Raw genomic sequence first — 25230 nt, 5'->3', positions numbered from 1 at the left:
ATTTTTGGACAGGTGGTACACAACATGTTAATGCTGGAGGAGGTGCCCCGCAATTGTCACTATTTTCAATTGCGAAGCGTATTTTTTGGAAAAAAATTACTGGTTTTTTAATTAGACTATAATTAAAGTTTATTATTTAGTTTTGTTAAGCAAGAGGCTTCAATTGACATCTGTCAACTGTCACATTATGGAGCATGTCGAAGCAACACTGATTTAAAATGCCCGCTAAGATCAATGTTCGAATGGCCACTTTGAATTGTCACTCTTTAAAACAGGGGTGTCTTTTTACTGAGTTTATAAGTTGAGATGAAAACCATTTTAGGCTACATTTTGTGGTTTTGACATATTGGCTAGAAGCCTAGAACTGATACCATTAAAATATTATTAACTTTTTCAAAACGTCGAAAAATGAATTTGACTGTGAATATCATAAACCAGTGGTGCTATTTAAGGGCTTATAAATTAAAACCTTGGGTACCTACGGTCTAAAGATTTTAGTTCCTTCATAAATGTTTGTCTTTTTTTGCACGCTACTGAAAGTTTAAAGTTTATGCGAATAAAATCACTACACAACAAAAACTAAAAAATGTTGTAAAATTAATTTCTTTATGAGTTTCATAAACAAAAAGTTTTTCTTAAAGAGTTTATAAAACGAAACTTCTGTGTTTTTGTCATGTTTTGGAGCTTTAAGATATATATTTTCAAATTTCTAGACCTTTATGCACGTCTATGAACGAAATCTGGGACAATTAGTTTAATTCTGGATACCATAAATCAGAAGCTTCCTTAAACGGGTAAATTAATCCACGTTACACTCATATTGCAAAGTTTTATGAATTTTTTAGCTTCTCTGCACGCCACTAAAAGTTTAGGATTTAGGTGAACGAAATTATTAAAAAAACGCTTAAAAATATCGTGAAATGTATTTATTTATAAATTCATAAACCAGGGGCGTTCTTCAAAGGGTATATAAATTGAATCAGCCCAGTTTTCGCAATGTTTTTGTGTGGTCAGATTGTACGAGTATATACCTTTTATGAATTCATGACCAAAGTACACCAGTGGAGGTATTAGGCTAATAAAAAGTAACCAAACCCATCAAAATATTAGAAAATCCATTTCATTATGAATATTTTAAACTAGGGGCGTCCTTCAAAGGATTATTAAACACTTAAACATACAGCAAACTCATAAACCAGTGGCGCTCCCGAAAGAGATTTTAAATTGAAATAATCCAATATTTAGCTACGTTTTGGGGTTTTAAGATATATATCCTACGTGACAAAGGAAGGTGAACACCCATTAAAAACCATTTTATTTTGATAATTTTTTGCATGTTGACTTATCTTAAAAAAAGAAAGAAATGATCAAAATTTCAAGTTTATCTGTTAATTTTTTTTTTAGTTTCCATGGGTCGTTCCTTAAAAAAATAAAATTTTGTTTAAACATTTTTGTTCACATTTGCATCGCAACTTTTGTGAAGTGTGTTGCAATCGGTCATAATTTTTACTCATCATGCCTAGAGTGCGTAGAATTGAACAGATCCGTCAGCTTAGTGACTTTGAGAGGGGGCGGATTGTTGGGTTGCGCGAAGCAGATTTGTCGATCAGAGAAGTGTCTAGAAGAACTAACAGATCCTTAGGAACCATAGTTCGGTGTTACCAGGCGTGGACTCAGGAAGGCCGTGGGCACAGAGCCAGAGGCACTGGGCGACTCAGAGGAACCACAGAGCGCGAAGATCGTCGATTGCGATTTTTGGCTCTTAGAGACCGATTTAGCAGCAGTCGAGCTATTACAAATCAGTGGTTTGAAGAACATGGGAATAGGGTTGGTATGCGTACAGTATATCGCCGAATACGAAGTTTTGGCCTTTTGCCCTATCGTCCGCATTGGGTGCTGCCTCTCACTCGCGAACATCGATCTAACCGCTTACAATGGTGTAGAGAGAGGATTCAGTGGGACCAAGAATAGACCGTTACCCTACCTTACACTACCTAGCCTTACCTTACCCCACCCAACCCCCCAATTCACTCCACGGTCCCGAAGGACACTTTACCTATTGGAAATAAATGCTAAACTCGAAAAATAGCACAAAATAGCAAAAGAAATTTTTTTTGCAATAAAAATCTAAAATCCTCATTTTTTTGTAAAAAAATCACGTGTTACAACATCAAATAAGTCATTTAAAAAAAAAGCCTTAAATCTCTAGTGGCTTAAAGTGATATGGGCCCAAAATGATTAAAGGCTTTGAAATAACAACAATGACAAAACTGACCATTCCACTTAGTAGTGCATCATGGGATCGTCAATAATGTTTGGCACATACAATTATAATACAATACATAAGTCATTCATAGATAAAAATATGTATATAAACCAAAAAATCAAATTTATAATCATATAATAAATAGTAAAATACAAGCCTGGAAGCTGAATATCGTTGACAGAGTAGTAGAATTAACTTATGAAAAAACGTTTTGTTGAAGATGAGAAATAAGATTTAGTGGGTTGAAGTCATGAGTCATTCCCTTAAGTTTGGTAAATCGCTTTCCACCGATACTGTTCGGCTTACTCTGTCCGATCGCCAGTCTTGAGAATTCTAAATTGATGTGATTTTTAAACCCGGTATTACGGTCATGCAGACATCAATGAAGATAAGCGTAACGAAGGAAACGTCATTACATTCAGTGATTGCAACTCACTTGTACATGAAGTCCTATTGACAACATCAGACATAGATCCGATTATATTCTGTTGTTTACGCCAGTGGATTATGCCTTAAGCCAATATGGACTGGCCCAGGCCGGAACACGACAAGTTTAAAACTTCTTCGATGCTCCATTTCGAATACATTTTTTTATCAGAAAAAAACAGGAGCTTAGCCTAGATAGCATTTTTTCAATATGAGACGTCCACGATAGATTCTGGTCTAAGTACATGCCCCAGATCTAATTATTTCAGCATTTTCTATGACTTTTATAGTGTTTTTATAAGTTGACTGTAATTGAGTAAATTTGTTTTTACTTGCAAATTGCACCTCCTGTCTTTCTTTTGTGCTCAGATTGACTTCATTCTCTTCGCACCAATCCGACATTAATTCGACAGCTGTGTTTGCTTTTGTTAGAATTTCCATGGTGTTGGAAGCTGTTATGATTAAATTGCTGTCATCCACGCATAATATTGATTTTCCTTGTGATGCTAAGCCATTTGGTAACGGAGTGGAAGAAAGACTAGATCCTTGAGGTCTACTCAACGTTACGTTTCTCGCATCGGATAGAACTTCACCTATATCAACAATTAGCAGTTTCCCCAGAATTAAGTTATGGCTTAACGTATCAAAATCCTTCGGCATGCCAATGAAAAAAGGTGACACTTTTCTTGTTTAAGGCGTCGTGAATATACACAGGCTGATTCACGATTTATCTATAAAATTTTAGGGGTAGGTGTGTCATGAAAAATTAAGTCGATTTTGTGAGAACATTTTTTGGAAAATCCTTATAATTTCCGCGGAAAAAATTGTTAAAGTTTAATCATTGTATAACTGAACGACTGTAATGTTCCCGTTTTTCTGCAGAATCCCTTTTAAGTTCATCGACCTTACGTATAATTTATAGTTAGGTCTCTCACGTGTCAATGGTTGGGAGTTGAAGACATGGGTGATCCAATTTAAGGGTAACAATTTATGATGCCAAAATTGCTTACACATGTAAGCTCTCTTCTTTTATTTCGAATGAAACAAAAGTACCCTTAAGTTGGATCACCCATGTCTTCAGCTCCCAACCATTGACACGTGGGAGACCCAACTGTAAATTATACGTAAGGTTGATGAATCTAAAAGAGATTCTGCAGAAAAAGGAGAACATTACAGTCGTCCAGTTATACAATGGTTAACCTTTAACAATTTTTTCCGAAAATTTTTTAAAGATTTTTCAAAAATTTTTCTTACAAAATCGACTTAGTTTTTCATGACAAACCTATCTCTAAAATTTTATAGATAAGTTGTGAATCACCCTGTGTATAACTGATTGTGTTGAGCGGTTAGGGCGAGACCACGTTAAGAGTTGAACAAAGTTTATATCTTTCCAGATAATTCAATAGTCGATGATAAAAAACACTTTTTCATTTCTTTCCCATTACATTTCTAGTTGCACGAATATTACTATTGGAAAATTAATTTTTCCATGCCGGTAAACTAAAAATCCTGATTAAGTACTCTTTTAATTACGCACTTTCAGAGCTAAGAGATAAATCATTTGAGACTTATTCATAAATTTCTTCGCTGAAATTCGGTATTAAATACGCCAAAGAGCGGAACTTTCGGAAGTTTCCGAATATCATTTATCACGGATTCTCTCTTTTGTTTCTCTCGGTAGTTTCTTGGGCCGTAAATTGGACGTTCGTTCAGCAAATGTTTTGAGAAATATTTCAATCGTCGGTGCCTAAATTCCCCTTGTAAATTAGTTTAGGTTTTAATCGTCTTAAGCCATAAGCGAGTACTTTTGGGGGAGTTTGTCGCACTCCGTCAAACAAGCAATTTGATTGGTTTTCAATGGTTATGTGCGGGTGCGGACGTTGACGGATTGGACCGACCTGTTTTGTTTTTTTTTCGGTGTGTGATGTTAGAAAGCACATATTTTGATCGTTACACGAATGCTATTTTGAAAAATCGAATATAATTTAGTGCATTAGCGACGTTGAAATGATGCCAAGTAACTGGCAATAAATAACGAGGAAGTAAAATTTTGTCTAAGCCGTGTCCGCGATTTAACAGAGCATTTCCCTGAATACTAAATAAAAAAAAACCTTAATTTCTAGGTTCAGTAGACAGTCGAGATTCTCCTGGAAATACCTTAAATCCGGCTACCAATCCGGCTTTCGCTCTAGACTTCAATGACCTACCTGAAGAGGTGTGCCAGAGCAGTACCTACCAGAGTTTCCAGAAAAGTGGCAGGATCACTCCTCCGGCCACAACCATCCCCCGATTTAGGAAATACTGCGTGGATGACTTTAACTTCTTGAAGGTGTTAGGAAAAGGTAGTTTTGGAAAGGTAATGAATCACTGTATAGCTCTCTAATTAGGTCGGATATGTTTATGTAGGATTCGATTTAAGAATCTCAAAATTGGCAGAGGTAAAAATAAAAACTCTTTTTTTTTCTCGGAAACTATTGACCTAGATATTGACGAAATTTTAGGAGAGTTTTTATTGGTTTTAGGTTTTGCTGGCCGAGCTGAAAGGTACTGAATATTATTACGCCATTAAGTGTTTGAAAAAAGATGTGGTGCTGGAAGACGATGACGTTGAATGCACCCTTATTGAACGAAAAGTGCTGGCTTTGGGGACGAAACATCCCTATTTGTGTCATTTACTCTGCACCTTTCAAACAGAGGTAAGAATTCATTTCATTTTTAGGACATTGATTTACTATAATTACGAGAATGGAGCTAAGTGATCTTTTATAGTTTCTTTTAGATAGTTTTTGCACCCCCTTGATTCAAGAAACTGTTTGATTTCTTTTTAAACGTAACGTTGAAGTGACGAATATGCTTTTAATTGCTGTCTCTAACGTAGCGCCTGTGTCATCATCTAGGTTAATGCCCTTAATTTAGAATTTAAAGCAAATGCGGCTCTAAAACATAACTAAAAAATCGACCTCAAATTTGATAAGCGTTTTGTGGATAAATTAAGTATTTTTCATGGCGTTATTGTTCTCCTAAAAAGTTGCCTACTCTTTTTTTCATCGAAAAAATTTCTCCATTTTGTCCAGATTAAATTAAGCATGTGACTTCATCGGTAACTTTTGTGTCGTCTTCTAGGATCATTCCTACATAATTCTTTGACCATTATTGTTGCCTCAACTGCAGAATAAACTCGATACTCACCCAATAAATAAAATTTTGATCCCGTCCCTACGTCAGACCATTTACGCATCGCTGCCGCGGAATTTCGAGTGTCACGAAACCTTAATAACTGTATTGACAAATTGCCCGAGCTATTTATACATTGCACCATTGGGTTGTTATTATTTAGCCTTGGAGTGACGTTAATATTCCCGCAATGCAATAGACAGTTTTGAGGTTCTCTTGGATAGCTCTATCGGTTTTGACGTGTTCCCGTTGCTTCGGCTCTAGTTTTAGTGATGTGTGCGACGGAGCAAATCTCATTTAGATGGCGCAGTTGAGACGCTTGTTCTAGATATGATTATCATCTCGAAGGAGGAAATTGTACCTGCACTGTATGCGAACAAAGCTCGAATTGACTGCCGAGGGACGACGGAGATAAATTACATTTGATTTAAAATCAACGCGACTTGACACATGACACATTAAGGATATTTCGAATTTGAATTAACTGTGACGTCCAGTGCGACAAAATGGCGGTCAAACGTTTGTTTGACATATTAGGGACGCCATATTGAGACGAAAACGTAACACAGAGTCGGCCATTTTAAGGCTAGTTTCAGGAGTAATCAATGACAATTTGATTTACGTTCTGAAATTTCTTGAAATTCAGATTCGCTTAATTTTTATTCGATATTACGTTGTAAAAAATAAATTAAAGTTGTTTGTGTCGATGAAATTCAACAATCTCTGCATAAAATCGAGTTTGTCGCTAATCTAATTTCACGTTTCGTGCATCCTCCTGTAACAAGTTCACACGGCCTAATTCGAAATTACCTATTAAAAATGACCTATTTACGTCCCGTTCAATTAACTAGGACATTTTTGACTGCGTTAAATATTAGCCTAAAGTTGAATTCAGTGTTCAGGCCGACAACAGTCTGCTATTAGACATGCAGCAAAATGTTTGAAATGAACCTCATTTTTATATCTACGTTGCTCCAGGATGTTTTCTTATCATTGTATCAGCCTCTAGAACATATTGTCTTTTCATTAAAATCCCATATATTCGTATTTAAGTAAGCAAAAACCCGGCACAGCAAATATGCCATAAATCAGCTAATCTGCCGTGACTTTATAACCGGGAACATAAATTATAATTTCCCTTCTTTTTAGGAGTTTTCGGATAAGTTAAAAGTTCGAGGTGCAAGAAGAGACAATAAAGCGAACGCTTCGAACATTTTCACAAGTCAGTAGTTTTCACGGCTTTTTCCTGCGAACAGCATTAAAGTTGAGAAATCTCCATGCAGACGATGGAAAAAGTCGATTTCTCTCGACGATATTGAAGTCGGAACATCCGGGAAGTTTTGTTAACGGGATCGTAAAACGATTGAAGATCAAATGGCAATTTGAAAAATGATATGATCATAATAAAAGCGAAATAAATCAACATAGTTTTTTGGTACACACTGTACATACACTCGAATGTGTGAGAATTGTGGTTTAGCCTCCTGTCTGATTTCTGTTTATTTCTGTTTTGAAGCGTTTAAAGTGAAAAGAAATATTGGTAGTAGTCGTTTCTTCTTGCTTTAATTCTTTGACCATAGAGAGAAATACTATATGATACGTGTTAGGTTGTGAATCAACTCGATACGTATATATGGGATAACGAGAATTTCAATGGGTTTTGATAACAAGATAAATTTAAATTAATGAGATCACCTGCAAAGAGTTCTTTTGAGGTGTGAGGCGTACAAATAAAGGATGACCATTGAAACAGTCCCAATTAGACGTTGAAATATCAGAAATATGTTCGGAATCAATTCATCTATTAGGCAAATGTTTGACGATAAATAGTAAATTTCTTAATAACGCCCCATGTTTACAATCCACGTCTACTGCGTGTTTTTTAATGATCACCTGTTATTAACATTTTCTCTTCAGTCTCCATCGCAATCCACAATACTAACTTAATAAAGTGTGTTGCCTACCCTTAAGGGTATAGCAAGACAAGAGGCAAAAGTAAGCTAAGTCATTACGAGTTTTTTAAATCATGATAGGTAAGCCTTCAGACTTTAGGTGCAGAAATGTGTGAAATTCAGATATTTAGTAATATTTCAAGTCGCTGAATTTTGAACCAAAATATCTCACTTACCTTAATCCAATGATGAAGGTGACATCAGCACACACGCGTAGGAATCTAGGGTTTATGGGAATTGGAAGGTATTTCGCCAGCATTTTGCGTCCGAGCCAAAAAATACCTCCAGTTGGTAATACAAATTTTAACTAAAATTCGGTTTAAACCACCGGAGCCCAATCCATGAATGGAAAATTAGTGTAATTTATAAATTTTTTGCATTGTGGACAACGGTTCGGTATAATCACATTTTATTGCCATTTTCAGATTTCAATAACAAACCACCATCGACGTTCTCAATTGTAGAGCGATAAATCTGTGAAATACTAAGAAACTCCCATCGATGTTCTGACAAATATTATCATATTATTATGCATCGTGATCGTAGCTAGGAATTCATAAACTTTTAGTTTTTCAAAATCACGACTAATTGCACCACGCGGAACTGCTCTAATTCATATATTTTGCAGCATTTTGAAGAAAAAATAAAATTTTATCCGGGAAATTATTAAACTTTCGAGAGATAAATGTGGACAATTAATAAGACCACTAACACGTACTAAATTATTATCAAGTATTACGTTATTCTCTAATAAGACAATTTTTGATCTCCAACTAAATAGCAGCACATCCGCCATAACGTCGAGAGATCTGTAGCAGCCAGAGTTTGATTGTCTATTGCTACATAATTTATTTACGTTTCTTGTCATTTTAGTCACATCTCTTCTTCGTTATGGAGTATTTAAATGGCGGAGACCTGATGTTCCACATTCAAGCTGAGAGGCGGTTCTCCGAAGCAAGAGCGAGGTTTTATGGGGCGGAAATAGTGTCGGGCCTGAAATTCCTGCACAATAAAGGGATTGTTTATAGGTAAGTTCCGTGCATGCACGCAGCAATTTGACGAATTCTCCGCCTAAGAATCCGCACAGACAATGGGACTTTTACCGCAACTTGCAGCGGCTATTTGCATACTTGTTTTACGGTGAAACTACGGTAAACAAGGCCAATAAAAGAAGTTGGAATATAAAATTTCATTGAACTTTACGTTAGCTATAACTCATAAAACTCTGAAATGGGCGTATTAGATGTTTATAGTTTAAAACGTATAGTTTTCCGCGTATCTGAAGATTTGAATTAGGACGTTACGGTGTGTCAATTAGCAAGAAGTTTCTGATGTTGACAATAACTCGAGGGACTAAAATATAATTGAGTTATCACTATATTAATGTTTGTTTTGTTTGCGTCGAACGGTAGAGATAAATATTTCGAAACTTGCTGGAAGTAGCTTCGAGAGTTCTCTGTAATTCGTAAACTCGATTTTCAACTCGAGGTGGAAGCGCTGCCTTTCTCAATTTTAATGCCTTTGATTTTAATGCTTTTTATTCGCATTAATGATATCGAATTTGGAAGGTTATATTGACAAGCAGAACGTTTTGACGCCTATCATCTCAAAGGAAGCGGTTTTCCGGTTGCTAAACTGAGCTGTCTTTCCCCGTTAAATTTCCTATCTGTCTCGGTGTAAAGTTGCGCCCAAACAATACATTTTCCCGTCAAAAACCTCAGATTTATTTCGTTTACCCGAAAGGCCATAAACTATCCCGCTTGCAGGAACAAACTATCTAGTGCATTTCCATTTTCGCGACTGGCTGGCATAAATTTACACGAGTTTATAGATTTTATACCGAGTGCTTTCACCATTTAGTCGAGAATACAATGTTTATGCCACGATATTTCCCAAGGCGGTGTGTCATTATTTCTTTGCAGATTATGTTAAGTAGAATAGTAAATTAATTGAGTCATCATCATTTGGTTAAGGATATAACGTTTGTATGATAATCCTTATGGTGACATTGTTCTGACATTTTTAGATAGAGAAATAAATAACGGCGCCTTCGCCATTTAGTTCAGAAACCATAGGTTATGAGTCATAATTACTCGGTTAATTGTTCTCTGTGGCTATTTATCATTTATGTAAGCGCAATATTGTCATCGAAAGGTGATTAATTTTAACGAATAAACTGGCTAAAAACCTCACTCAGTGCCAAAATAATAAAGCGATAGGATTAGCTAAATAATTCGCCTCTATCTGCCCTAATTGGACGTGTAACCAGCCAGAGCGCGGCAGGGATTTATATTTATTTGCCAAATATGCTACAAAGTTAATGAGAAGGTAATAATTATTACATGTGGAGGTGGAATATGCTAAACAAACGCAGCTTTTTGATTATTTTACTTATGTTGAGAATTACTTTAGTAAGGCGCACTTTGTAGCCTATGATTTATCAAGATAATTAATAGGAATATGCACTACGATTTTAACGCTATTCCCATTGACTACGCACTCATTTTTTCGATAATATTTGTTCTTTTATAATATAATTTGCAATCAGTTTTCAATTTAAGAAGAAATTAATCTGTTTCCATTCCAAAACAAATTAATTTCTTTGAATATATCAGTGTTGCCTATTTCTAAGTTTTTTCTATTGATTTTGGGATTTTCCAGAGACCTAAAACTGGATAACATTCTCCTCGATTTTGACGGCCACGTGCGGATAGCTGATTTCGGCATGTGCAAACTGCAGATTTTCCTGGATCGCATGGCTGACACGTTCTGTGGCACCCCCGATTATATGGCCCCCGAAGTATGAATATTTACGATTTTCAATGTTATTATTTTTGAACTTTTTTAAATTTATATCCAGATAATTAAAGGACAGCATTACAACCAGTGTGTGGACTGGTGGTCATTTGGAGTACTTTTGTACGAAATGCTGTTGGGGCAGTCTCCGTTCAGTGGTGGCGACGAGGATGAACTATTTTGGTCAATTTGCAACGAAAAACCGGTCATTCCTCGGTTCCTGAGTGCGGAGGCCGGTTCTGTTTTATTACAGGCAAGTGTCAAATTTGTTTTATTTTTGCTCAATTGTCATATTAAATTTGATTACAGTTCCTGGAAAAAGACGCAAACAAAAGACTTGGGAATCGATTTTCGCCTCACGGAGACATACAGGATCATCCTTTCTTCAAACCGATAGACTGGGCAGCGTTGGAGGCAAGGCAGCTGGAATCTCCCTTTAAACCCAACCTGGTAAGAATTCGTTTTAGATATGTGTCTGTGTCTGACAGAAAATAAATGAAAGTGGCAATTTTGTGACAGTAATTTTAAATTTAACACAATTTTCGGTGAAAAATTAAAAATGGAAAAATTATTTTCCAAATTTCACAGCATTCCACGTTTGACAAGAAGTAAAAGGTGGCAAAGTTGCCACTTTTTCCTAAAGCAAGTTTCAAATTATATTTGGGAAGAACCATTTTTAAAACCTACTCAAATATGTACGTGTATATTTATTGAATGGACCTCGTATTTTAGTATTGGAGCAAGCCAGACTGCGCCAGTGCAAGTGACGCGGCGCAGTGGTCTTAAATCTTAAAAATAGTCGAACAAAACTTTTCTTACGGGGAGAAATCGTGTAGAGTCGCGTAAAAGAACATAAAGTGCAATATATTTTGCATGATGTTTAAACAGATTCTCCTTTCCCAGATATCTCGAAGCGTAAATCCTCTTAAGGTTTTAACGTTCGGAAGAACAATAGAAAAAGATAAAGTAATATTTCAGTCTTTGTTTTTACATCTAGCCTGACTTGATAGTTCCATCAATAGCGTTTCCCGGACAAGAGAGTGTTTTGCACTTTTGTGGACGGAAATTAATGAAAAAAGTTAACGGTCTCGTGAGTCGTGAAGCCGGCTTAATGTCGGCAAAAAGTCCCGAGATTTATTATCATATTTCAGCAGTGATTCGCACGTAGAACTTAGGATTCATTTGGACGAATTGAATGGCCGGAGACTTAATTAGGGATCCGCCTCAAGATCGAGAATAATTTTCGGGATTTTGGGCAAATTGACGGCTTTCATTAAAACTAGTCAGGATTTAATTAACTACAAAATACAACTTTTCGTCGTCTCCTCGTCGTCTTAGACCTGTTTTAATTTGTTTTAATTCAGTCGCAGTTGAGTACAGATGATGGATATTCTTCAAGTTAATTTCGTTCGTAAATCGTAAAGTCGTAAAACATACTTTGAAATTCTGGATCGTATTTGGTATTACATCTGTAAAATTCAGTAAAATTGTCAAATTTATCTCTCAAAAGAACAGGGGCGTAACAGGAATTAATTGACAACAAAAAACTGTGTTTCAATGTATTATTAAAGGAACTTATTCCGCTACTGCCTGTCATAACAGATCAGTTGAATCAATATGTATAGAAAGCAGACAAATTGTAAATTTTTATTCCCAAGCAAAACAGTGGCGAGCAATGCAAATGGGTTAATTAGTAGAAACTGATTTTTAATACTTTTCAAGGCATGTTGAGAAATTTCAGTGCATAGTGGAAATTTAGTTTGGGATAACAATAGTGTAGCAGTAATTTTTTTTTATTGCAAACTAATTTTCAATATTTTATAGAAGCAAAATTTTCTTGTTGAACAGTCTTCCGCCACTGTTTATCACGACAGATCAGTGTCATGGATGTGTATTTAATTATTGAAAGTTAGCAATTCAATTAAATAAAACAAAGGCGTAGTCGGTTCATTCAGCTGATTATTACAATCAATTTTCAAAAACACACACAAAACAAAAGAACTTGTTTCGCTCTGCATACTACGGTAGATGGTTGATATAGATATGCATTAATTTCTAGAATCTTTCAGTACGATTCTCAAATCCACAGAGGTGTAACATTTCAAATTAGCTATTTAATTACGAAATTACCAAAGAAAAATTAGTTTTGCTCCATTTTCTCGACATCTCCTCTCAGAGTACTGCGTGTGTACATTAACTCCATCTCGTGGAAAAGAGGGTCAATGCTGATAGCCAGATAAAATACGAGACATTATCATAAATATATACGAGGACTGAGCGACAAAATTTTTAAAAATATATTATATTTAGATGTGAATTATCGCTGTTTAAAAATCATCATAAGGTCCTAAGTATGAAATTTTGTTCGGTTTCAAAATATGTTCATAAAAGGAATTTCTTCCAATTATACAGCGCAGTCAACGTAGTGCCTATTAATTCGTTCATCGATGCATAACATAACTTATTACCATTACCAATTTGTTGACCTACCCGCACATATTTGGCGTGATAATTATTCGATTACGGTGCATGAGAAAATTGTGAACGTGTCGGTAATTTTTAACTGAATTTTGAAATTTCCTTACAATAAAAAGTTAACTTAACTTAACGTTGTTTTTTGAAAGGACCTCGTAACGGCTCCATTAGATGGCACTATCGCAAATGGTGTGACGACAGATTAAATATACTTATCATAGACGGATATGCAGCAATTGTACGACTGCCATATCTCTATGCTATTACGTCTCGGTGTGGTATAAATAATTATAATTATTATAACCTGGATAATGATAATTGCACTCGGAAGGAAATTCGGAAAACAAATATGCTGCGCGTTTGAAAGTTTTATACCGGAGCGGTTCGCCATTATCCACATTTCCTCTCTATGAGGCTGTATTATACGAGATTCATTAATATTTATGACTGCGTGTATGTTGATTAAAATTACCCCAATCAACGTCGAGAGTTTTTATTGCATATATAAGTTGTCTATCCGTCCATTATTCGTTTCCAGTTTACCGTACATGGATTAAAACTGAAGTGGGTCATGTGGATGGAAGTTTGTGCCGATGTTAATATTTATGATGTAATCAATTTTTAAAGAAGGTTAAGTCTACGGTTGTCTCCCTTGTAATGGCGCCATCTAATGGAGTAGGTCCAAAACAAAATATACGAGGTACTCTCAAGAAATCTATATGAATATAATTTTTTCTTGGTAGCAAACTCTTAAATAATATCGTCTCGTTGACACGGCGAGAGCCGAGATAAGTTCTCTGGAATTTCGGCAGTAAATCATTTTCAGCTCGGGGTTTCCTCTTCCATTTCGGTTCGTTATTTTGAAGATTGTTTGTCAATAAAATTTACTGCTCTCATGTAACCGAATGATTTACATGGCAATAGGAAATGGCGCTGCGAAATCGGCATAAAGTCAAATATTTGCGAACGGTGATTAATGTTTTCATATGCGGGTCAACTGTATTGAATACTTTTGTCAAATGATGTTTCTTAAATAATTTAATACGATTTTTCTGAGGTATTAAAATTATGCCTGGAGACGATTTATATCGTGGAAATCAATAGTCAATTAACTCGGAAAAACCGGACTTAAGGCCAATTTATCACCTCAGAGATTAGTTTTTTCCGACTGCCATATTTGCTACAGCTGTTCGGTCTCCAGATAAGACGCTGATGGATTGGCTTAATAAATCCCCTTAGGACTGAGGGCAAGAATTCACCTATAGAGTACTTTATCCGTCAGATTTGACCTTTAGACGGGCGTCAAATAGCTCTTTGATTAACGCCGTATGAATATTTCACCGGACATTTTGCGCAAGATGAAACGATAACTTCTTATTATACCGTTCAACGAGATTGTTCGAGAGTGGAACAATTTAGGGGTAAATTGCTTTGCAGCGAAGGATGACCCAATTTTTGTTTTGATGTCAAAAACCGCAGTTTTAGGTGGATTCTCTGAAGCTAAACTAACACCAAAAAGTGATGTTATTTGATTTTTTAAAGGATTTAATACATTTTTAATTAATTTGTAATGAATTTCTTTTAATAAATGAAATTCGAGGTGCTGCCATTCCATACATTCGTTCATTCAAGTGTTTCTCAATCAATTCTTAGCAGAAAAATAACTAAAATTATTTTCCCAGCAACATCCCCTAGACACGCAATACTTTGACAAGACCTTCACTACCGAAAAGGCGAAACTCACACCCATTGAAACCGGAATTTTGCAGTCCATGGACCAAACCCAGTTTCAGGGCTTCAGCTACACCAATCCGAACGCCACTGATAAATGAAAATTCGTGGAAAAACTTGGTTGTACTTGTAAATTGTTCCTATTCTCTTTTAGGGCAGGTGAAGATATTGTTGCCCTTGGAATTGGAAATTGTAAATAGGGGAAGAACAGCTTAACTTAAATTTTTGAAAGAAGAAATAGTACAAAATTTGCTCCAACTCACTTGTTGTGACGTTAATGTTACTTCGTTATAATTACCCGACTTTGCCTAATTATACTTAACTACATGAGATGTTGAATTTTGTTTCTGATCAAGCCTCGAGTGTTGGACACAATCATGTTAATCAGATTGATGTTCTGATGTGTCTTCTCGCTGAGTTTCACATAAGATGGAAAGAAAAAGAAGACAGATGTATACAGTGTACCAAAAAATACAATTAAAAAATTGTTCCTATTTTAAATTGGTTGTTCTACTGTTTAAAGGATGTACATTTCTCTAAAAAACACATACATATTTTTATTTATATCAAACTTGAATGTAAAGCCAAAAAATTTCTTATATAAGCTCATATACATAGGGTCAATGTCAAATGTAATCTCTTTAGTCTCATACGAATTTTAATTAATCCGTATTGATGTTTTTAACGTTTATATTAACTTAGCAATATGACTATTATTTATTTATATTTTAGATGTAATATATGTCGCGTATAATAGAATATAAATATAGATTTATTTTCTCTGTGATTGGATAAACAGCGGGTAAATGCAAATAAAACGCATTATTCGCAGCGGCCTTTATTTCGGCTTAAACCTGTCTAGATTTTTGTGTTGTCGATAAATATAGATGCGATGAATGGTGCGTTGTATTGTAATGCACATTTTATTACACATAGATTTGTACATTTGGAAAAGTGGAATATTATATTGAAAGTTTAATTAACGATGCAGTTTTATTTCAAAAATCAAAGAAATAATATAGAATTAATTGTGACTGTAGATTGTGAAAAGTTCAGCAAAAAATATTTGCACAATCTTATGGTCACGATTGCCACTTTGTTATTTTTTAAAACTTTTGAAGAAGTGGCAATCGTGACCCAAAGATTATGAAAAATTCATCAAAAATAATTTGTACAATCTTTGGGTCACGATTCCCACTACTTTAAAAGTTTCACAAATTAACAAAGTGGCAATCGTAGTCAAAACGTTATGAAAAATTACGAGAACTTTACAATATTTGTTTCGTAGAAAGCCAGGAATATATAAATGAAACATAGGATTTCAAGGATCCTTTTTTCAGGAAGAATTGAGGTATTTATATGTAGAAAATATGAAATAAAACTTACACTTCACAACTCCTCCACTTCAGCTCTGACTGGCCCTAATTAACGAACTCGATCCCAAAGGGAGGCACCATTTCCACTACCATACCGTTCTGAAACAGAAAGATACGTAATTGAAATTGGTACACTACATCCTTATTTCTGGGTTTATTTCAGTTAATAGACCAATATTGTAGACGATTTCTTTAATGCATTTGGAAGTCGATAATTCAAGCCATATGTTAGACATATTTTTCTTAATTCTTCTTATTTATCTCTAAATTTATCACATTCGTGGAATTTGAGCACTGGGAATCATTACTTTAAAGAAAACTTGCCATACATTTGTCTACACACAGGAATACTCACATTATTCCTGCCCTTAAAATTTCGGCCATATTGAAAATCGGGGTTCGAGTTGTTCCGAAATCGCTTAACGACAATGTCGATACCGCGACCTGGCAGGGGCTCAGCTATGAAATATGGAGTCATGCTTAAGTCATGAGCGGGTTGCGCTTTTTCGCCCTTTTCTTTCCGGATCCTAAAAGTGGGTTTATCACGTATAAATCAATAGAAAGCGTACGGGGCAACAATCGCAGTACCTATTTAAATACTTCCGTTCTCGAAAAGCTGCTATAAAGGCCCTTATAGTAAAGTAGTAAATTATTTCGACTCCAGATAGAAGGCTGAAGCCCAGGAACAAGCCCGCGATGCCTCCGAAGGATACTGAAGCGATTCAAGGAAAACGTACGGTTAAAGTAAGTAATTTATCGACGACTTACCCAATAAATCCACCCAGCCGAAAAGCACTTCGCGTTTATACCGCACCATGGGCCAGGAGACGAAACCGATTTCGATTTTATTCTCATCCAGTGCTGACTCCCTGAAAACCATTTAAATGACTAATGAATTAACGCAAAAATCAACGCTTTTACGATTTAATTTTCTGCGTTTCCACCTCGTAAACCGTGTTCCTGCAACCTAATTGACAGTCACATTTGCTGACGTCCTTAATTTCCTGCATGTGCGTCGAAATGCATTGAAACGACGACACGTTGCAATGGGGAAATCCCGATACTTTTGGGTAGAAAAATGGAACGCAACCGCAATAGAATTTTGCCGAGTCCATTCTGCATTGAATCGTGCATGCTGTGAATGTGTAGGTATTATCAACTGCAACAAAAACAAAAGTTGAACCAAAAATCAAAGGGCCCTTCGTCAATCAGTCAGGAATATGGGCAAAATGGTATAGCAACATGTACGCCTTCGCCAACCACTTTTTCTCAACATAATGACGAAAGTACTGAATTGCGTACTTTTAAGTTTGATTTCATCCTCGAAGATGCAACGCCTTTGTTTAATAGTTAGCTGTCTCGTGTCTTCAGTGGTGTACGTCTCCTTGAATGAGAACTGGATTCTGTCAATTTTGGAGTCCCAGTAGAGTTGCGGTTGCACGTCTATGCCGATCATTTCGTCCGAATTGATAATGTAGAGCTGGGCAAAAAATAATAAAGGTTTACGCGAAAAAAAAGTGGAGCAATATAAATCTGTGGCGTCATAATCTTGAATTGCCAAAAAATTCATGACTCTCCGTAATAAGGGGGAAGAAAAGGATCAACGTGATTATGACATGATAATCTGCGGCATGGCAACCTCGAGAGTCTGATCGTTAGTGTTTGTTCATCTCTCCCTAATATTTCTACCTTTAAGCCCTTACACCGTTATTTACAAAGCAAATTGCTAATAAATACTAAAGTGGTTTTATTTATTTATTTATTTATTTTATATCTCGTATTGAGGGTCAATGGAATGATCGCAAAGTCGATTTTTCGCTTCGATATTCATTGCATCTACTTCTCCATAAACGCTAAAAATTGCGCATTTCAACTATTTCTTGCAGAAATCGTCTATTCAAATAAGGCGGTTTTGGATACTTTCTAGGTCATATATTAATAAGCTGTAAAGGGAAATTCCAGATAACATTTTGAACGCATTGAGGGATATTTGGGGATCGTGAAGGCTTGGAAAGTCACTGGAGATGCATCAAAGTGTTATGAGTTCCATCTCAATATTTTAAACCTCAAACAGGATTAAAATCAATGTTTTTTTGTATAACTTTTGAAGCATTTTCAAATAAATATTTTAAAAATTGTACCGAATTTCGAGCAGAGCGACACCAAAAATACAAACAACACAAAATATTCAAGTTTTTTAAACTGTTTGAAGGCATCAAAGCGATTTTTTTTATTCCGGAGTTTGATTTAAACATTCCCTATCTCGGTCAACGGAAAAAACCCGACTCAAAGCCTCGGATGATCATTTAACGTGGAACAACTTTATCCCCCAATTAATGTCGGAGGTTTAATATGACTCTTCCAGCTTGAACTTTCCACACAAAACGAGGAAATACGGGTTAAATTAATGGAGACGATTTGTTAACTCTTGTTGCAGTGTTACGTTACAGAATGAGTGAAACTTTATGAGTTTAATAGAGAAGTAAGTGAAAAATTTCAGCTTACTACTGACAAAAAAATTGGTAAAAGGGCATTCTTTGATTCGAATCTTGCCATTCTCTTATCCTTAATTGGTGTTCCTCGCTGAAAATCGAGAGATGAATATTTCCGTCAGCGATGCCTTTTTTGCTCATTTTAAATCTATATTGGTTTGAACTTTATCAGTTACTACCGAAAAAGAAAGAAATTCTTACCAACATAGAAACTGTTGGAGACTTCGCTGAGAACTCCAGCGACCATTTAATGTCCGTTTCCTTAATATATTGCTTATGAAACTTCTCCTCACTGAAATAGAATTTCAAGTTTATTATGATACACGATGAGGTTAAGCTAATTTGTAAATTATTAAAGTTGGAGCCCTATCGAGTAGAACATGTTGCCTCTAATGGAAAATAAAAACATTTTTTCTCAGCTATCTCGAGTAGATTTGGCGCAATAAAATATGACACGATAAAGGCGTCGTTGTGCTATCTCAATTTTCGCCGTGTTCTCCGCCTTTTCTCTCTAATATTCCCGGCCATTCATCATAATAAAAACCTACAAGGAATACCGCTGTTGTGTATCTGCGCCGGCGAAAAACCCGCTCAGTCCAATAAATTTTCCGGCTCCGAAAAGGAAAATGAGGAACCGCGAAACGAGGTTCGGATTTTGTATAATAATTAAAACGGGCAGGGAACTTATGGGTTTCGTTATTGCGCCATCTGTTAACATCCTGCTTTGGATTATTTTTTCAGAAACTATAATAAAGGGAACAATAAATAACAGTAAAATACTTTAATTTGAAAATTCTATGCAAAAACACAGGGAAAATGGCCGACCATGTCTCTTGATGACGTAACGTTCAAGGAACTTAATTTCTATCTTTGTTTAACCTCACTTGATAAATTGACATAATTCGGGGGACAATTGGGGTATATACTGTAATGGTACACAGCAGCATTGAACATTGGGGGCCCTTACAAATTTCACCAAACAAAAGAAGTTTTTAATTCTTATTGGGTTTAGGAGTAAAGGGGGATTTAAAGGTATGAATTACAAAAGGTGACTATTAAAAAAACCTCTAGTAGACAAGTGTTTTTAATGATCACTCATTATTTATCTAAAAACGAATATTTCGTTCTCGTGCAATACGTTTCTTGTTACAGCGTGTAGTTTTTTTAAGATATTTTCGAATTCCCCTTCTCAAATGGCGCTAAAAAATGTGCTGGACGATAAGTAATTTCTTATCTCAGTCCCCCTTTTTTCCATAAACTTTTCCAGAGTCTACAACTTGCCAACCATCGCATTTCTTGCCTAATTAAGCAAAACTTTAGTCAATATATTCATTATAAGAAAATAATCTATAATCGTGTTTGTTCTTCCAGACTTTCGAAAATAACTTTGTTTTTAAAAGTTTTTAAATTTTTGCATATATTTTTCTAATTTACTTCCCAAAGTATAGTAATCGATTTATATTAAATCTAAAGATAATAAAACACAGGTCCCACGAAGTGCTGAACAAGAGGCGACTGGTAGAAATATAAGAGATAGGAGAAATCATACAAATTTATTAAAAATTAAACAAACCCACACGCCACAATAAAAAAAAAACTTTCAGAACAATCGAAGTGGCGTTCCTCAATATTTGATCTCTACAAATTGAACAAAATCTCAATAAAAAACATACAAAACTATCTCCTTTTGGGCCACTACATCAATGTACTGCCAATTTTACCTAAAAGATCATTTGCATGGAAACCACGAAACTGATCAATACTCTATCTTTATTTCAACGTTCCCGCGAATATCTTCATGGTAAAGTTACCAGAATCTATTGGCTTTAAATTATATTGGGAGAATATTGGGAAAAACTTTCACATTTAGTGAACAATTCTTTCGATTACCAGACAGAATATTACACCAATAAATGCTTTAATATGAATTTCATTAGGGTAAACATGGCTAAAACTCCTATGACCACCCTTAAAAATACTGAAAATATTCTCTCAAGGCCCCTATGGGGGTTATGGGACCTTGATGTAGCCAAGATCTTGAGATCTTGAGATAGGCCAAAAATTAAAAAGCAATTCTGGCGATCGAAGTTAGTAATTATCACCACTGTGCACTGCTGTCATCCTTTGAGGCAAGTGTCAATTGCTTCTGGACTAGGTATCTTTGTTTACTACGTGACATCAGACAAGAACGCATAATACAATTCGACTTTTGTCGCTCTGTGCGAGGCTGCTGTGCCTGCCTGATTACCGTTGCCCAGAATAATTATTTTATTGAGATATTAGGCGAAATCGCCAAAATGTCGCGTTGTTTGAGATGGGCGATTGTAGCTTGAACCGGGAGAGTTTTCGCACATGTGTTTCCAACTAACATGGATGTTCCTGATAAAACTAACTATAATTTGCTCCCTAGGTCCTAACTCTATGATATCGTCTCAAAAATAGAGCTTTAGCTGTTAAACTCCACGAGAAAATTGGATTCACTTTTGAATTTCCTAGGAGGAATACCTTAATATGCACACACGGAAATTCCCCATTCTTACTTCCCCATTCCCCTTTTCCCCAAGGATATTTGTTCTATGCATTTCGGGCAGATGGATGTATTCAGAATCATTTCCTACTCTCCATTTCAATATACCTTTTCAGCTATGAATCGATCATAACTTGCTCAGTCTCGTTATGGTCCACCAGGCTTAATCAAGCTTTTAATTATAGCTACAGAAAGCAGAAAATATTTATTATAATTAAAAAACTTTAAGTTAAAGCACGACTTCGGTTTCCTGCTTTAATTAAAACGGCACGTCGCCTACAGAAACAGTAGTACGAAATGTAACTGTCAAGTTAGAAGAAAACAGAAACGTCCATTGGTAATTCCAGGAAATGAGCAAAAAATTCTATTAGTATAATATTTTTCTCCTGTAGATTATAAATTTGGTAAATAAACTTTGTATCATACCTGGATTCCTGGAAATGCATGGAATTGAAACTGTAGCAGAAGCCATTTTCCGTTAAAACTGGATGGAAACTGGGGCTGCCCTTGCGGCAGCACGTGATTGGGTCGTTTTTGAATTTGCACTGGTCAAATATGTCCTCGCATTTGTCAGCAATCTGGAACGTTCCAGGACATTTCCATTATTAAAATTTATGACGAAATTTAATAAACAAAATATCAAAAAAATACATTGGGGTAACTTCAATTATTAACCTTAATTTGTTTCTTTTTTCATTTTTTAGTGAACGGAAAAGGAAAAATAATTTTTTATACATATGTATAAAGTATTTTAGAAAGATTGAGGCCAGATTGAGGAGGTTAAAGGGGAGATTTCAGTGAACAATTTTTATAAAGAAACCTCTGGTCAAAGATGAGTCGTTTTGGCTACAGAGTCATTTTTGTTCAAAAGGCTTCGATATTCAACTTATGTGGATAGAATAACAACGAGCAAAGTAAACAGATTCCTAAATTTTCTGCAAGGCGCACTTCCTGAGCTATGGGAGAATGCACACGTTCCTATGAGTGTATGGGATAGAATGTGGTTCCAACATGACGGCGCACCTGCATATTTTCCTCATATAAACCAACATTTTTATGGGCGATCGATCGGAAAAGGCGGACCTATCAGGTGGCCAGGGCGAAATCCCGATTTAAGCCTGTTGAATTTTTTCCTCTGGGATTACATCAAGTCATTAGTGTATGAAACTCCTGTAGCCATTCAAGAGAAACTGTTGTGAAAAATGATGGTAGCCTCGCTGTTCGTGCAGTAAGATCCACACATCTTACAGCGGGTACACGATTCAATGATTCAAAAAACAAATTTTTGTAACCAAGTCGTGAGTTGATACTTTGACCCTTTATTATAATTTTATTTTACGTTAACTTTAATAAAAATGATTTAAATACCAAAGTCTTTTGGGGTTAACGAGTTAACATTACGTTTTTGAACAAAAATGACTGGAGCCAAAACGGATAATTTTTGAGTAGAGGTTTCAATGTGAAAAATTTTTTTCGCAGTATCTTTTTTATCTTCTTAAATTTTTCATAATATTTTTGTAATACCCTGTATATTTTTTAATCACTCCTAACTTGATTATTTTCATTTTGTTCAAATTCTTACTTAATATAATGCAATTTCTTCAACTTTTAAGCTTTTGGAGTTTTCTTTATATGTCGCGAAAATGCTTAACAAAGCTCTTACGTGTAGTATTAATTTGGCAAGATCATCTGGCTCTTTCGGCAACATATCCCTCCATTTTTTTTCATACTTATCGGAAAATTCTGGAATTGTTGCAAGGGACAGTTTACTAAATCCTGCATACAGGTCAAAAATCTCCAAGTTTTTGGTCTCATTCTCCCTGGAAAATATCCATTTCACTTCAAGGCTAACATTGGAACTTTATTGGGCGTAACACCCTTATTAAAGACAATACACGTGTATATATGAAGCGGAAAACCCAATTAAACAAGCCCCATTGATTTTAATGGAAAATGGATAGATTTAAGTTCTATTGTTTAGATCAAGTTGTTAAAGCAACTCACGATATTTTCAAATATGCGGCAATGCGGCTCAAACTCGCCGGCTGCGTTGGACACAAAGTGACAGCAGGAAATGGTACCAGCCAATTGTGGAAATCAGTGTCCAGGCCCGTAATGGTGGGGTTGTTCTGGAATTTGTCCCATAAGCTGAAAATAACTACGCAGGTGGCGACAGTACCCATCGTCACGCAGGTGAACCACATGGACCTAAGATGGAAGTTTAAATAGCAAATAATGGGAGAATTTCCTGTTAAAGGATCGAAATAGCATTCTACTCGTATAATACGATAAAGACCGGTCGAAGTTTCGGCCTCCCCAAAAGTGATGCATTATTCATAATACCGGGAGTTTTCGTTGGAAAAAATATGATCCATGAAATACGGGTCCAAGTTTTAAAAGTTTTCATGGCTACCAACTTCTTGACGTAACTTTGAAATATATATCTCGAAACGTATCGATGTGATAGAAGATACATGTCGAGTGGGGAGACCAGGAAACGGAACAGTATTAAAATATTAATGGGGGCCGATAATGTACCAAATCCTAAAAGGCATAATAACTTACAGTGAAAATAAAATTAAGGTGATTTTGCGTGGAGTTTGAAAACTGAATGTTTGAATATTTAATAACCCCTTCAAATATGTATAACTAAACAAGTTTTCGATCCAAATCCAGCCCCTTGAAAGCAAATGTTTAACAGGGCTGCACTAAAACTTCCAGGTCTCTTTCAAGGAGTAAAGAAAGGGTGTAAACAATTGCTATTTCTATAAAGCTAAACAAGGACAGCTCTAACCGTGTTTCGCAAGATATATTGTGACACTCAAATTATAAACAGGGTTGTTACCCAGTATTTATAATGCCATTAGCGGCGTCTTCCCAACGTTTTGGAAAAAGGATTTTTTTCGAGCAATTGCGAAATTTCAAACCAAATATTATCAACGCCTCTCTCGACGTCCGTCGGCACATCATCGGTTTTTGTTTAATGAAAACTTTACCAATTAAAAAGCAATATAGCAACTCTGACGATTGAAATGAGTCACACTCGCGTAAAATGTCCTCTCAGTGCCGCACAATCTCTGTTTGGTATATCTAGCACTTTGATGACGTCAACATGAGCCCGCACATAAAATCCAGTGAATTAATGCTACACTTTTGGTTTAAATTGCCGCACATTGCGGCTGCAATAAACAATAAAAGAGCAACATGTAAAAATATCCAAGCCCTCTCACAATGGAATTGCGCGAGTTAGGGCATTTAAATACTTGATGGGGTCCTGCCTTGGGCTCTCTCCATATACTTTAATGTATGGACATTAACTTTGCGCCCCGGCTAAATGTGACACATTAGACTTTCATATTCTGGACTGGATGTGTTATTTATGCATGGGAAGGTTACCTTTCGATAAAGGGCCGGTTAGATTGGGCGATGTACTTGACTCCATGCAAAGTGGAGTTTTCGAAGAACTCTTTCGTTTGCACTTCGTAGCTGGTCTTCAAGTAGCCATAGCTTTTCTTGACTTTTGCCAGAAAAGGCCTCTTCTTTGTCATGGCTTCAATATTTAAGTCTGGAATATCAGTTGAAAATATTAAACTAGTCCTATACACACATGCAATTCAACTTTGTGCACGAGAATCATGATTGGCCTTTTGTATACTACTCCATTTACTCATATACCTGTGTCTGGCTATTTGCCTGGAATTGTTTATAGTGCCAGAGTCGATGTTTACTGAATATTAAATAAACCTCAGAAAAATGCATGAAAACACTCATTAAAACAGTCAATAAAAGTAGCGTTAAAATTTGAAAATTTTGAAGATGATTTGAAGCTGCGAGTAATTGGGGAAAGTAATTGAGAATAGCTGGTTTTTGACCACGTACTATTATAGGGTTTCCTATCAACATTCATACATCTAATGGTGCATGAAAATTGGGGTTTATCTATATTTCAGTGATAATTATTATTGTTGCCGCTATATCAAGGTTATTATACAGAGTGTTTTAAAAAGTTTGTGCC

General features: G+C 35.7%; 2 protein-coding genes across 6 annotated transcripts in view; one reads left to right on the top strand and one right to left on the bottom strand.

Annotated features, from left to right (window-relative positions):
- Nucleotides 1-15803, top strand: part of Pkcdelta (Protein kinase C delta) — a 31563-nt gene extending 15760 nt beyond the window's left edge. For all 5 annotated transcript variants that reach the window (XM_066390118.1, XM_066390120.1, XM_066390121.1 and 2 more), the window contains 7 exons: nt 4816-5048; nt 5215-5388; nt 8692-8846; nt 10480-10618; nt 10679-10867; nt 10924-11064; nt 14772-15803. In XM_066390118.1, the coding sequence (XP_066246215.1) occupies nt 4816-5048; nt 5215-5388; nt 8692-8846; nt 10480-10618; nt 10679-10867; nt 10924-11064; nt 14772-14921 (1181 nt within the window). In that variant the 3' untranslated portion in view covers nt 14922-15803. The remainder of the gene's footprint in view (nt 1-4815; nt 5049-5214; nt 5389-8691; nt 8847-10479; nt 10619-10678; nt 10868-10923; nt 11065-14771) is intronic.
- Nucleotides 15804-16171: 368 nt separating this feature from the next.
- LOC136409120 (sodium channel protein Nach-like) lies at nt 16172-24974 on the bottom strand. The gene is made up of 11 exons (XM_066390442.1): nt 24612-24974; nt 23220-23423; nt 22879-23035; nt 21642-21793; nt 18890-18980; nt 17499-17676; nt 17118-17355; nt 16965-17065; nt 16785-16908; nt 16552-16723; nt 16172-16295 (listed from the first exon to the last, which is right to left on the bottom strand). The coding sequence occupies exons 1-11, from the start codon at nt 24761-24763 to the stop codon at nt 16242-16244; spliced, it is 1623 nt and encodes a 540-aa protein (XP_066246539.1). The 5' UTR covers nt 24764-24974; the 3' UTR covers nt 16172-16241.
- Between the last annotated feature and the right edge of the window lie 256 nt (nt 24975-25230).

Source organism: Euwallacea similis, chromosome 5, assembly GCF_039881205.1.
Source record: "Euwallacea similis isolate ESF13 chromosome 5, ESF131.1, whole genome shotgun sequence".
NCBI lineage: Eukaryota > Metazoa > Arthropoda > Insecta > Coleoptera > Curculionidae > Euwallacea > Euwallacea similis.
The sequence above is the reverse complement of the archived record's forward strand: the minus strand, read 5'-3'. Positions and strand labels throughout refer to the sequence as shown.